We start from the raw sequence: 15,461 nt of genomic DNA on the forward strand, positions 1-15,461 counted from the left end.
GCCGAGAGCATGCTGTACCACTGCATGTCTGACTCCGAGGGCGACTTCTCGGACCCCTGCTCATGTGACACATCTGACGAGCAGTTCTGCCTGCGCTGGCTGGCCCTGGTGGCGCTCTCCTTCATCGCGCCCTGCATGTGCTGCTATCTGCCCCTGCGCGCCTGTCACCACTGTGGCGAGGCCTGCCGCTGCTGTGGGGGTAAGCACAAGGCCGCGGGGTGACCCCACCAAACGGACTCTGGGACACCCTCAAAGCTAGCTAACACAGGAAGTGGATACAAACGGAAAATTAAAAAAGCCGGCATCCTTTTTTCATTCCCCTCTCAGACGGGGTGATGTTGTTGATCCCCAGCTCTGAGGGCTTTTGGAGATTTCAGTTTGTGTTTGTCGCCGACAAGCAGCGGTGGAGGACAAACCATATGCTTTGTGGGAGCTCTGAGCATCAAGCTAAGTTCAGGAGCTTAATCTGCGCAGAAGTAGTGGAGGAGGAGGCGTCAAGATTAATAGACTTGGAGATGTTACTAAACATACCTGTGTACACATACACACACAAACACACACATACACACACCTCTCTCACATTCACACTCATGCATTGACAAAGCCAGGCCACAAATGTCAGAACTCTACTGCAAGTAATGTGTAACTTTATGAAGGAAAATTGTCTTTTGTACAGAGAGCGACAACTTAATGACAAAAAAAGAAAACAAAACTATTCTGCATTGAGAAGAGTACTTGCTGTTTGAGTATGCTAAAAGGGATATGTTCTTGCTTTTTTGTGAATTTGCAGTTGGGTAACAGTGGCCTTTCCTTCATGGCTTAAGCATTTGCTGACAATGTAATTACTAGACAGAGAAAAGTGCACTAGAAATGGTATCACCCCAACCCCAACACCCCCCCCCCCCCCCAGAGTAAAGGTTACCCTCTCAAATTCTTGTGGTACATTAACCACCATATTTAGTGTCATTTAAACATTTTGAGAGACGTTGCTGCGGTGGATGTATTGCCGATTCCTTGTTTTCCTTTCTGGTGTTGATACAAAATCAAAAAGTAGTTAGAAGGTGATTCAGACTGTTTGATTGCATTCCAAAATAAAGGGATCGATTCCATGATTAGAAGGGAAAAATGGTAATGACTTTACCATGCAGACTTCCCCCAAAATAGATTTTCCACATCTTGAAAAAAAAGCAGTGGAACCTCTTGAACCATTTAAACTGAAACCAATACATGGCAATTTCATTTTTACAGTGGATTTCAGTTTTTTAGTCCAGTTATTTACTTTCTGTAGTGAAATTGGTGTTATTGTTTCTACATTGTTATTTTCCTGCTCACTTTATAATTACTTTTTGAAACAAATGCTGAAATGTTGCTCAACCAGCAAGTTTTGTTTTGGTGAGTGAATGGGGTTACAGTGCTCCTTTGGGTAAATGATGAGGCACTTAAATTAGGTATTTCTTTTATTGAGAATCCATCAGATTTTAAAATTAGTTGACTTAATTTAACATCTGATTTGGCATGTGGGGGAAAAACCCCTCTTGAAAGCACTGCTCTCCAAGCTTTGGTTGCGGCACCCACTCCAAATTTCCATGTCTGTCCCATTAATCAAGTTCTTTTTTAACTTTTTGTTTTATTTTCCCCTCATATCCTGTGTAAATGTTGTACTGCATTGTTCCTCAAAAGTCCACTCCTTCTGTGCGTCTTCATTTAACAGGCCGTGAATGAGTGAATGCATTGGTTCAGGAATGCTGAGTATCTTAGCTATTAAAAAAACACAGATGTTATGTATGTGTATGTATGTGTGCGTTTGTGAAGTGTGTATGCATAGGTCGTCATATGCACTGTTGAATCCAGGTTGTGTAACGTCACCACTGACTATATGATTAAGGCTTTGACTCCTCTTATAGTACAAACCAGCTTCCTGTTTCCCATAGTGACTTTTATCCAGTGGCTCCAAAGTGAGCAAAGAGACGATCAAACTGTTGAAGAAATAGTTTGATATTTTGGGAAATTCACTTATTTGCTTTGTTTTCAAAAGTTAGATGAAAAGTCTAATGTCTGTTCATTATTAGGCTATGCTACATCTAGCAGCCACTTAGCTTAGCTTAGCATTGAATCTAAATTGGAAATGTGGAAACAGCCCATCTCTGATGGAATGTAACAAAATATGCCTACCAACCTTTCGAAGTTCACTAATGAATATGTTATGTGTCATTTGTTTAATAGATACAAAAACCAAAATGTAAAAACAAAGGGGTATGTGTGGGCCTATGATTTGGATGACTTTCTGGTGTGCTGTTGTCAACATGAGGTTGCCATAGAAGTAGTTGCGTATGGCCAAAAAATTGTCCCATCCATAACCCCCTCCAAAAACAGCAGCTTTTTATTTTCACACTTTGATTTTTGTTTTCTTGTATAGATTAAGCAAACAAGTTATAACATGTTAAATAGTGAGCCTGGCTGTAGCTTTATATTTAACAGATAAGTATGCTAGTGGAACTGAGATTCATATTAAATCTGCAAAAAAGCAAACAATTCACAAACTGTCAAACTATTCCTTTAAGATACTTTGGGAAACAGGGACTATGCAGACTGTTTGAACCCCATTTCGTTCACAAAAGAGTCAAAAATTAATATTAAATGGAATATGTCTTGTTCATATAACCGTTGATGACTCAAACTAGTCCAACACTTGGATTAAAACACTACCAACAGTAGTAACACAGTTCAGTTTGGATGTCTGGCTGCAATAACAGAAATGATCCTTATATTAACCTTGACATTGGCACGTTTGAAAAAAGTGCTAGATGTGATTCCACTCTATATTTAAAATAAGATTTGGTACAACATCCACATGCTGTCGCTAACAGATATGCATCTCTTCATGCCTCCGGTCTTGACACGACCTGGAGTACAGGAGAAAACATTTTCTTTTCCTAATAATTCCGACCTGACCAATTTCTCCCTTTACTTTCTATGCAAACTTTCTAACATGGGAAACACATTGACCTCTCTGCAGACTGAGTCAGTGATGGGACAGGACACTTTAACGCTATGTAGGTAGATGACCAACCCCTGGCACCAAACTCCAAACACCTGTAAATACTTAACACTATATTTAAGTTCTGATAATAATCCCAGCTTCTTCTTTTTTTTCTTTTTTTTTTGTCTTTGAAATTTTAAAGATAAAGCTGTATTTATCGCTGCTGTCAGCATATACTGTAGCTCGTCAATTGACAGCATTATGTACATAGGTCACCTTTTAGTATTATTTCACATTGAAAAGTAGAGGGCGTTTTTTGATGGAACTGACTATTGAGCATCTAATAGAGTTTCTCTCTAGTTTTGTACGGTAGAAGGAAGGATAGTGCTAACATGGTACAGTAGTGGCAGTCCACTCGTTTCAAACGTTTGATATATAAATATATATAAATATCTATACATACATACATATAAAGCTGCTAGATACAATCACTAATTTTATTGTGTTGACAGAGAAAATCAGCTATGAACGACTGTTAAACCCTAATTCTCCAACAGCATATAACCATGACAGTGTGTTTCTAAATGTTTGATTGCTCTGTGTGATGAAGTGGACAAGTGTGTGTGTGGGTGCGCCAGTGTTACTATATACATATAAACTGTATGTGTGTTAGTTTCCAGTGTGCTGGCATTGTGTGTGTGTGTGAATGTGGGGTTGGTGTGTAACCAATTATTTGGTTGGTTGTCATATTCTCCCATTGGAATTGGATTGCCCTGCATTATTGCAAGCTGAACCAAGGTTTGATGAACCTGATTAAAACTTGCTGGCTGAGAAGCAAAATGTAGGACGTGCATTTATACAAAGTGTAGAGAATGCTGAAATAACACTTCTCATTCTGCATTAACCAGCACAGTGCAACTTCCTGTCATGTACTGTATTATATATGCAACATGTGTCTGTCTGCTTTAATATATATATTTTTTTGACCCGCATTATATAAGACTTCAGTTTTAACCACTTTGCTGCTAGTCTTTATCCTCTTTCGATCTTGGAAATTGTGCATTTCTTTGGGAATGCACACAAGTGTACATTCTTGAGATTGTGTAGATTTAAAAAAAAGAAAAAAGCTATATAAACCTGTTTCTCTTCAGTGTATTGTTTTTAAAACAGTTACTTTTCACAGCAGTTAAGTGGTTATGTTTCAATTCTCCGATGCTTTGGTGCACTGATGATACTATATGTAAGCTTTTTTTTTCATCTTACAGCGCTTGATGTAACATTTATGTGATTAGTTCTAAATAGTGGAAGACATTTGTGTTTTGAAACTTGCAGTATAAATGGTACTACTCTTAACTATTCTGTAAACACTGCCTGTTTTCCTTTTCTTTCTTACACTCTCTCTTTTTGCATATTTTTTGCCCTGTGCATCTTTATTTTTTCTTTCCTTGAAGTTTCTTAGTGCCATCGGCTTTCACATCCTGACAACCTCAAAAAAGTGCCTCACGTCCATCCTAGTTTCCATTTTTTTTTTATAATTTAACATCTTTCGTTCTGGTTCTATTGGTTTCTACACGTCTAGGTAATTCTTCTCATGGTTCGAGAATACCAAGTATATGATGTAAAATTTATAGTCCCAATAACTCATGTCATAGTTGTATTTTCTTTATACAGATGTAGCTCGTTACTTTTCATAAATATATGATGTAAATATGCATACATATGTTTGTAACTGTTTTTATGTTACATCATACACTTGTAATTTGACATATCAAATAACATTATCATAATAAAATGGTGAGTTTTAATCTTTTGCTTCGCAGGCTCCGTTGTGTTTTTTTTAATTCAACGTTTGTCCAGGTAGAAACGAGGCCAGAAACCAGAGGCGTGCTGCTGAGACAAAACATGAACGATTGCATGTGCTAAAGTCTACTGTGATTAAGAAAATTCTGATGATTCATGTGAGGGTTTAAGTCTATCACCAAGCAAAGATGCAAAACACTCTTAGGTTCCAGCTTCTCAAATTTGACAATGTTCCTCTTTTTGTCAGTGAAATTAATATGTTTTGGTTTTTGGTCTGTTGGTTGGACAAAATAAGACATTAGAGACTCAAGGAAATTGTGATAGGCATTCTTCTCTATTAAACAAAGATAATGATGATAAATGATTGTGTTCAGAGAGATGAAGTTACAACAGGGGAACTAATTATCTGAACCTAAGTTAATTTTCATCATATAACAACAATCCACATAGTTATGCGACCTAGTGAACCTTGAATGAAAACTCAAGCAAGAATTTACAACAATTTAATTAGGAAGATGCATCTAAGTAGCCTACTTTATTTTAATTAAGGTATTATTTTATGTGCTTCCATATCCTTTGACTTTATGCTTTTACCACACTACTTTTAATAGTGTTTTAGTCTTCTACATTGATCAAATTTCGTACTAGATCAATATTTTACATTCAACATGAGATGGGATCACAAAACGCAGGTATGATTCGGACACAAATTTCCCAATTGTCAACTTTTCAGGAACTCTGAATCCTTGTTTTAACTCAAAAGCAAAATACATTTAAGAAGGATTTAACTGAATGTATTTTAACATAGAAATACATGAGTAAACCTTCTGTTGCTTTGAAAGCATACAAGCTTCAAGTTGCCTACTGTAGCCTATATCATTATGCTATTTTTTCTCAATTTTCTGTATTAATAAATCAAGATGATGTGGCAATAGGATACGTTCTTACCAGGGAAAACTTGAACATTTGGCTCAAATTCTGACTTTTAGTATACAGTTTTCTATTGTTACCTACAGTACTGGAGCGGAACCATAGATTGAACGTCGCATGTTTCCCTCCGGATCTTCGCACTTAACCGGAACAAAAAAGGAGGCATGAACATTACAGCGACGCGTTATTATGGAACCCACTGCACTTCTAGGCAAGACCCGCCCCCTTCACATTCGGGCGCTATGATTGGTCAGACGCTACACGCATGCTAGCCAGGCAGGACGAAGCAAAGGAAGAGCATACTTATCATGTATGCTCTAGTTAAGTAGATGGAAGAATAGGTCCACGCGCATAGGGTGTGTGTTTTTTTCTAATCCTTGAAGTGTCTATTTTAAGATTCTGCCAGGTCCATACAATTCATTTATTACATATGTATATATTTTTTTGTTTAATTTTAACAGTTTATTTCACATTTAACAATTTTGAAAATGAAAACAGCAAAATAAAAGAAAGGATGACTTTTGAAGAAAAAAAAACATACAGAGGCAAATTAACACATTTTTCCATACAATTCATTTATTACATATATATATATATTTTTGTTTATTTTTAACAGTTTATTTCACATTTAACAATTTTGAAAATGAAAACAGCAAAATAAAAGAAAGGATGAATTTTGAAGAAAAAAAACATACAGAGGCAAATTAACACATTTTTCCATACAATTCATTTATTACATATATTTATATATTTTTGTTTATTTTTAACAGTTTATTTCACATTTAACAATTTTGAAAATGAAAACAGCAAAATAAAAGAAAGGATGAATTTTGAAGAAAAAAAAACATACAGAGGCAAATTAACACATTTTTCCATACAATTCATTTATTACATATATTTTTTTTTTGTTTATTTTTAACAGTTTATTTCACATTTAACAATTTTGAAAATGAAAACAGCAAAATAAAAGAAAGGATGACTTTTGAAAAAAAAAAAAACATACAGAGGCAAATTAACACAGCCGCCAAGGTTATTATTTTACAACATCTTGGTTCTGGTGGCTAATCCATTGTTAATGATGAGGAAGACAGTGGCACTATTTAATACATGCTGGAAACTACTGAAGTACATGTACATGGCATTCAGGGAACAACATTATAGTAAAACCATTGAATATTAGCGGAATTTGACATATTTTCCAGGCAAGGTTAGTCGCAAGCAGAAACTTTTACTTACTTAAAGATTTATGTAACACCCCAAATACATTTGCACGAACATCAATTGGAAATTAAAAATGGACCTAATCCTACTTTTAGAAGAATGACGAATGCAAAGGTTCTATGGACAATATGCTGATAACTACATACGAAATATATCTGGCATACAAGGAATTCAATAACTATACAATAATTGACATATGGCATTGCATTCACTGCACTTGTCTCCCATATTGAGGTGTACATTTATTTTGGGTGTCGTTTGTGCTCCGACACCGAGTGTGCCAGATTGTGTGGAGCTGGTGTCCGGACCTTCTGGGATGGCTGGCTGTAAACATGGTCAGTTCCTTTTGTGACCTTGGTAGGACGTCCAGCAGCAAGGCGACGTCTTCCACCCAAGGATAGCCTTCGTCGCGCCACTGCTGTTGGCTGGGCATGAATAGCAGGGCCAGCATGCCTGGCTGCTCTACGAATGGCCTTTGACCGTACAGAGGCCAAGCTGGTGTTTGTATAACGGCCAAACATGTGCAATGCCGACTGGATCCTCGAAGGATTGCCTTTTATTTTTCTGAAGGCTTTTATAGCAGCTGAAGCCGATGTGGTGAAAGATGCGTTGCTGTTCACCATGGCCGACAGCTCCCCCACCATCTCAGCAAATTCTGCTGCAACAGCTTTGTGGGATACTGGAAAACAATACCAATAATACTTTAGGTAACAACAATGAATTGATAAGAGTTATAAGTTCTTCTTATCACTGTCACTAAAAGACAGCGCTTGACGAGAACTGTAGTGATAGACAAAAAATATAAAGATATAGGCTACAAGGTGTACAACCACCCCAGTCAGCTTGGCAGGTGGTAGAGGTTTTGTGACAGAACACTATATTACTGACACTGAATTAAGTGTTTCACATGGAGACCTAATGGGGTGAAGTAGTGTTGCATACAGAGAATTATTTTTACACCGCTTGGATCATTATCATATAAACTCAAGTTCATTTTGAGTGTTAATTTCTTTAAATTTGATGTCAATGTTTCCAGTCATTTGAATGTATACTTCATCCTGTGATATTTACATTTGTATAGTTGTTATAGATTTTGTTAGTTTTAAAGACTGAAAGACAGGATAATGAACAGAGTACAATTATAACAGTGGACCTGCCTGTTTTACTGTACATATGACAATACATTTTGAATTTTGAATCACAAAAATTATTCTAAAAAGACAATCGAAATGTGAAGCCCAATATAAAGTTGAAATAGAGCATTCTGACTGAATACCTTCCTCTGATGCAGCCTGCTGAAGTTCATGATCCACCATCACCACACCTGTCTCTTCTTGCCAGGTGTGCGGCTCTGCTCCAGCATCTGTTGATGGCCCTGCCCCTTCAGTCAAAGCCCTCAAAAACTGAAGAGGTACATTTTCCTCTAAAAATGAAGCAAAGTCATAAAAAAAAATTATGTCACAAAATCAATCAAGTACACTGTGTCTAAACTGCAGTGACATAGACTGTAGCAATGTAATAGTGTGTATATTCCAGCATATTTTAAGCCCCTATTGAATCAATGTATTGGTGTGTGCCATGTGTTGGTAATGGGGGGCGGGGGGGCTACTGTATTTGACTTACTACCAGTTGCTATGTACAATAGCTTTGCCCTCGTCTCTGCTGTCTGTGGCAGAAAGTTACTGCTGGGGGCTTTATGATGGAGGAGGACAGCAGCCTGGTGTTTGCAGGGCCCACCACCGCTACCCATTGGACAGCTGCACATCTCCATATTTATATCCACCACATGCACTTTGCCTGGAACTGAGGAGCTTTTCACCTCAAAGTGGGTGGGGTCAATCTATGTGAAAAAAAAACAGCAACGAGGAATTAACAGAGATGACCAAACATTTATATTTGTTCACCAAAACATTTATTTCAATCTCCAACCTTGTAATGGTAATATATTTACATTTACTATGGTGCTGCTTCGTAAAAGTAGAATTAGAACAGAATAAAGTTTCACCTTATGGATGTCCTCAGGTCCATTAGTGGTCTTTGCCAGAAACCTTGACTTCTGCAGCCCTTCGAAATTGCCAATGGCAGCATCGGTAATTCTTGCCTTGTAGTAGGCACTGAGGCGGGTTGTTAAAAAATCAAATAGTTGGGGAATATTATAGGCCTTTGTGCGATGCAGGATCTTATCCTTGAGGATCCTCATCGCAGCCTCAGTGAAATTGTTTGTGTGGTTTCCTCTTACAGGCAGGGTTTCCCTGTAGCAGAGAGCCCAACACTCCCTACGGCTGTAAAGTTTCTGGAGGTATGCCTTGAATTTGCTGTACCTTTAGAATAAAATCCAGTAAATTAATTATATTGAACAGTAAGACCTATCATTTTAGTAACTTCCATGACAAACTTGAACTGGTCTGCTGTGATAAAATGTCACAAAATTCACCAACCTGTTTACGAGTGTGCTCTCTGCAGCCTGTTCGTATTTTCTCAGCATAACACCTTCCTCTCTGGCATACATCAGGTCTTTTATTGTTGAGAACAGAGATGCCCTGTCTGCCATGTTGATTTCACTCTCCTTGCACCACAGCCATCTCCAAGCTGCTTGCAGCAGGTGAAAGGAGCAGAGGAGGAGTTTGGCTTTTGGGTATGCTCGGTTCAGAGCTGCTCTCTCTGCCCGGCTGTCATCTGTGAGGAACAGCATTGGCCCTGACTCTCCCCTCCCTGAAAAGGCTTCCTCCGAAAGGAGGCTCTTCAGGAGAGTGAGGCCCTCAAAAATGACCTGCTCTTCCTCCGACTGAGTGATAATGATTCCAAGTGGTAGGCCACCAGCACAGCTGTGCGTTAAAAGGAGGAACACCCGACAATGGTGCCGATCCATATTCCCCGAAGCATCCATGAAGCACATCTCCCCACTGTGCTTCATTTGGCTGTGGACCCTTTTCATTAAGGGGGAGCAGATAGCTATCAAAAGCCGCTTGCCACTGGAGGAAACTTTGGCACATTGGTCCCTGCACTCTGTGTTGTACAGCTCTATCTGCCTCTCTAGAGCCACTGCCATCTCTACACCATCAGTGCTGCCATATTCCTGGCTAAAGATCTGGTGGTAGAATCTGTCCAAGGTCAAAAAATGTGTAAGTGAATTGTATACTTAATACCTAACAAAATTAGCAATGTATCATCATAGTGGTTTATAATATAACTTAATGACCAGGGAAAGTGATTGTATGGACATGGAGCATTGTAAAAGGTTGTTCACCAAAAATGACATCTAGGACCTTCCACGATCACAACCTGGGTGGACAACATTGTCAACAAGCTGCTGGAAAGCTACAGCGGGCCGACATAGCAAATCCGAACCACTGTTTAAATGAATGGGGGTGGGCTAATGGGGAATTTTTTGAACTTATAGATATCATTATGAAACTTTGCCAGTTGATTACTGACATTAAAACAAACACTTTTTGTATTACAGTATTTTCCAAAATGTTTAAATAAATATGAAAAATCATCAATATATTACTAATGATGCGTAGATTTGCATATCTGCAAAGCCCAGAAATCTAGATCTTGGAAGAAAACAAAGTAAAGCCTGAAGCCTTTCCTAATCACAATTCAAATTTGATCAATAACCCATAGAAATAATTTTTTTACAGTTTTTTCCAAGGGAATGTCTAGCCGTTTTCTAAAATACCAGCTGGAGACTTTAAAAGGACAATTTTGGTTCATGGCACATGTAATGTAACCGTGTAAAAAAAAAATGTTCTATGGGTTATTGATCAAATTTGAACTGTGATTAGGAAAGGCTTCAGGAAGTTGGACACTTGTTTTGTTTTCAAAATGTAAAAACAAATTGACTTTGTTTTCTTCCAACATAGATTTCTGGGCTTTGCAGATATGCACATTTACGCATCATTAGTAAGACATTGATGATTTTCGTATTCATTCATACTTTTTGGAAAATACTCTAATACAAAAAGTTGTTGTTTTAATGTCAGTAATCAACTTGCAAAGTTTCACAATGATATCTGTAAGAGCCATTTTTGGGTATCTATATGTTGTCATGTCATGTGTTGTCCACCTGGTGTCACTGCCCTATTGCCTGGGGCACAGGTATAAAAGGTGTGTCACTTGATTGTTTGTTTGTTGTTTGACCCCGGAAGGGCTCACGGTTTTTGACCGCTAGAAGCTCAATTGTGACAGTTGTTATCACTGAGGAACTAAACAAACGTATTCCGTAATCACATGTACCGTAATTGGTGTCTTGGTAAGCAAAATAAACGGTCTGCACCGGAGATGATCGCTTGGTTCAGTCATTGCTTTAACAACCACAACTACAAACATTGAGACACGCAGCGCGTCAACAAGTCACCCGGGAGTCAAACCGCACCAGGAGCAGCACACATATTGGACGTGGCTCCTATAATATTTATAAGTTTAAAAAAATCCCTATTGGCCCACCCCCATTCACTTAACAGTGGTTCTGATTTGCTCTATCGGCCCGCTGTAGCATTCCAGCAGCTAGTTGACCAGGTTGTTCACCCAGATTGTGATCGTGGAAGGTCCTGGATATCATTTCTGGTGAACAACCTTTTACAACTCTACATGTCTGTTTTAAAAAAAAAATGGGTTTTGCCCATAGGCTACAACTTAACTTAACCCATAAGAAGTGGGCTGAATAATTGTTTGTTTGACACAGAACGTTGTATGACAGTAGTGCAGTTATAAACCTTACACTATAGTTCAATTGTAAATAGTGTAGTCAAAATATATTCTTGAGTATTTTGTGCAATCATAATATCGATCTGGTTAAGTATACTTTCACTACACTTAGTATAATATTATGCTAATAGTGTTTTGAAAATAACCCAACTAGAATTTTTTTCTGCTAAGTAACAAACATTTCCATTTGTATTTGCAATTCTACAATATACCAAATGTGTGACTTTAGTATTGCTGTATAAATGAGAAATGATTAAAAGAAATCAAGTCAAGTCAACTTTATTGTGAATTTCTGAAATATGGGACAGGCAGACAGTAGAATCAAAATTATATTTCTCTCCAACCCACAGTGTCATAAGCACAAATAGATAAAATTATATCAGATGAAGTGATATGCAGGTGAAACTCATATTATTAGAATATCATGGAAAAGCTCTTTTCTTTTAATCTAATTTCATTCAAAAAGTGAAAGTATTAGACATGGTCGTGATGTATTTCAGGCATTTTTTGGTTTAACATTTCAGGATTCCAGCTTATAGCTCAATCATCACTGATCCTAACTAAATGTTGCGTTTCATCTGGAAATCAAGGTCCCACAGTCTCACAAAACCATAAAATATACAGCAAAAGCAACTATAACATGTTAGGATTCACTTGTAAACATAACAATTAATTAAATCATCAATTGTGTCAGTATCTTTAACTTTTCTGTTGCTGTTTTGTAACATAAACATGTCAACATATAATTAGTGAACATATAGCATTAACATATCAACTGTCGTCATGCTCATGTGCAGATAACATAACACATTTATTTCTTTACCGGTTATTTTTGTTTTTCAAGACACTACATTATGAATTATAAATTATGTTCTCTGCTGGGAGCCTGAGCTCCCCATTACAAAGTCTTTGTATCTCTCAGGTGGTCGAATGCAGGTGTGCATGTTTGGACATCATCAAATGACTGTGGTTCAGAGTCCATCTTGGCGCTGTGTGGTGTTTTCCTTAAGTTTCTTCTGTTGTGCCTGTAGTGCTGACCTGAAGATGTCACAATATCATATGACCTTGGCTCACCCGTCTGCGAGGTAACCACAGCTGGACGCCAACCTCTCTCTGTCTCCATGTGAACAGTACTTCCTGGTTGCAGCTTTGCAAGCGGTCTTATCCCTCTTCTGTAGTAGCCTAGTGCTGCTGTCTCTTTTGTAGGGTCTTGTCTTTAATGTTAAGCACCTCTGTATTTTTAGAGAGGTAGTCGACCATCAGTATTGTCCTTTTATCTCAAAGACATCAGCTCCTACTTTAAGCCAGGGAAGCTCAGGGATTTTGTGTGAGATCAGCGGCTCTTGTTGGTTTCTAGGCTTGAACTGCTGGCATGTCTCACACGTTTCAACCATTTGTTCTATGTCTGTTGTCAAACCGGGCCAGTACCAGTGCTTTCTGGCGAGTGCTTTCGTCCACTGCATGCTTTGATGCGCTGCATGTATTTTTTCAGCATGTCTTCTCTCATGGTGCTTGGGGTTATTATTCTATCACCTGCACACATAATATCCCCTCTCACTGCCAGATTGTGTCTGATGGGCCAGTAATGCATCAGTTTAGCATTTGTTTCCTGTGCCAGGGCCAACCCCGTCCAAGTGTCTCCTGCAGCAGCTGCAATGTTTCATCTGTCTTTGTTTCTCTCTTGAGCTGTTTTAGAGTCTCTCTGCTCTGTTGGCTCCAAAGTGTATATCACTTTCTCATCTGTGATGTCATGTGACTGTCTAAGGTGAAAGTCAATTTGTTGCAGCTGGAGTAGCATATGTTGCTTTCTCAGGATATTTTCAAGACCTATTGAATTAAGGTTGAGCATAAAGCTGTATGAAGAAGGTTTTAGGACATTTAAAGTGTGTTACACTCGTTTCACAATGGATTCTTATGAGTTAAGAAATAATTATTTTATTTTATATCACGCATTTACTTGGAAATAAATCAAACATCCTTACCTATAGCAGAACTCCAGAGTAGGACAGAGTGCCCTGTCTGCAGTGGCAAACACATACTCTTCCCCATGTTCCACCTGGAGATCAAACTTTAAGATGTCCAACGCTGAAGTTGGGGAGTGGCCTGCTTCAAATAGCTTAAGAAGCTTCTCTCTGGCTTCATCCCCAACATCACGGTGGCACAGAGCATCTGCAACATGCAGGTTATGATTGTGGTCACTGGATATGTCCACAATGGTGGGGAAGGTTGGCACATGAGGGTCCCTGCTCCTGAGGAGACATAGACCAAAAATGCAATGTTCTTTACTGCGTAAGACAGGACAAAAGCGACAAACTTGAATACTACTATTAAGGAGTATGGGCCAAGCCTACTTACAAACTCTGCCTGCCTCTGCTCACTTGAGTGCGAAGGAGTGTGACACTCATTTTTGCAGGACAGTTGGTGTGTTTGCTTTTTCTACCTGCTGCCTTTTTTCGTGGCTTGGTGTTGTGCTGGCACCTGAAGTCCACCTTAATAGGACAAGACAGCGATTATTTTTTCATTAATTTCATGTCTCTCACTTGACTCATTGTGTTGTCTGCAATGGTCATTAGGGATGGACGCGACTGGACTTTTATTAGTATTGAATGTGTGAGAAGTGAGAACGCATGTGTAGCATTATTATACTGTAAGTCAGGGAGAGCGACAGAGAGAGACAGACACAGTTGATAGAGATATATGTAGCCTATATATAACCATATTAAATGAGCGTTGCAGAAGAGCATAGGCAACTGTAATCACTGAGTAACCCTCTCGTTGTCGGACTTTTTTTTTCTTCCCATCAGCCGTGTTTCAGCATGCGCTTCGCGCAGCGGCGAAGTCTCCACTGTGGAGACGATCTCAAAACATCATACAGTCATAAGCAAAACTGTACCCTACAGCACTCAATTTTAACTATGTTTTTAAATACCTCTCTCTGAACAGACAAAACGGGCCGCTATCCTAATGAGCTGCAGTCTTAATAAAAATCAGCGCGCAGCACATTACAGCGGCATTTACATGTAAGGCCAGGCCTATAAAACGAATGCAAATGTGCTTGGCTCTTGTGGTGTAGTATAGTTGTTTGTAGTGGGTATACTGTGATGATTCCGTTGTGTGTTTTTTTTTTATCGTCTCTCTTCCATGACATAAGCTGCATTGATGATCCGATCTTGAAGTGCTCACACAAGTTAATCTTCAAACAGGTTATGCAAACTGAGAATATCACTTTTTCCTCACCGGGAGAAAATAATTCCCTGCGCTTTTGGTGCTCTCCGACAGCACCGTGCGCGTCTCCCGAGGGGACTCACTGAGCTGAATGTTGCGTGGCGCTGCAAGTATTTTCTGGTTGGACATTGCCCTTTCTTCTACCCAACAGTCCGCAATTAAACGGGCCGTGGGGGATAAGCCGGGTCCCGCTCATCTCTGTACTATGGACGTATTATCTGCTGCTACTTCACACCCCGTCCTTACACTGGGCCTCATTTAGGAAGTTTTGCTATTATCACTTCGTTGCGACTTCCACAGGGACACAGCACACAGCTTGAATTTATAAATACAAGTATGACAGTTGAGGTCTATCACTATCGAAATTGTTACGTGTCATTTCGCCTATAGGCCTACCTGCGTATCACGTAGGTCTACTACACCACTGTAGGCTATACAACTAATAGCCTAATAATAGATTGGATTTATAGGCCTAGCGCTTTTTCTAGGTAGCCAGAGCGCTTAGACGAGTCGAATAGACTAGTCAATTAAAATGTATAGGCATTAAAAAGTACATCCCCATGTATAACATATCGGTTTCTTCTCCTGCGAACTC

General features: G+C 38.8%; 1 protein-coding gene across 2 annotated transcripts in view; it reads left to right on the forward strand.

Moving 5' to 3' along the window:
• The window catches only part of spred1 (sprouty related EVH1 domain containing 1), a 38,453-nt gene extending 33,661 nt beyond the window's left edge, over positions 1 to 4,792 (forward strand). For both annotated transcript variants that reach the window (XM_080042595.1, XM_080042596.1), the window contains exon 6: positions 1 to 4,792. This exon is cut by the window's left edge and continues 477 nt beyond it. In XM_080042595.1, the coding sequence (XP_079898721.1) occupies positions 1 to 222 (222 nt within the window). In that variant the 3' untranslated portion in view covers positions 223 to 4,792.
• The last annotated feature ends 10,669 nt before the right edge of the window (positions 4,793 to 15,461 follow it).

The sequence above is a fragment of the Ammodytes marinus genome, assembly GCF_949987685.1.
Source record: "Ammodytes marinus genome assembly, chromosome: 15".
In the NCBI taxonomy this organism is placed as follows: Eukaryota; Metazoa; Chordata; class Actinopteri; order Uranoscopiformes; family Ammodytidae; genus Ammodytes; species Ammodytes marinus.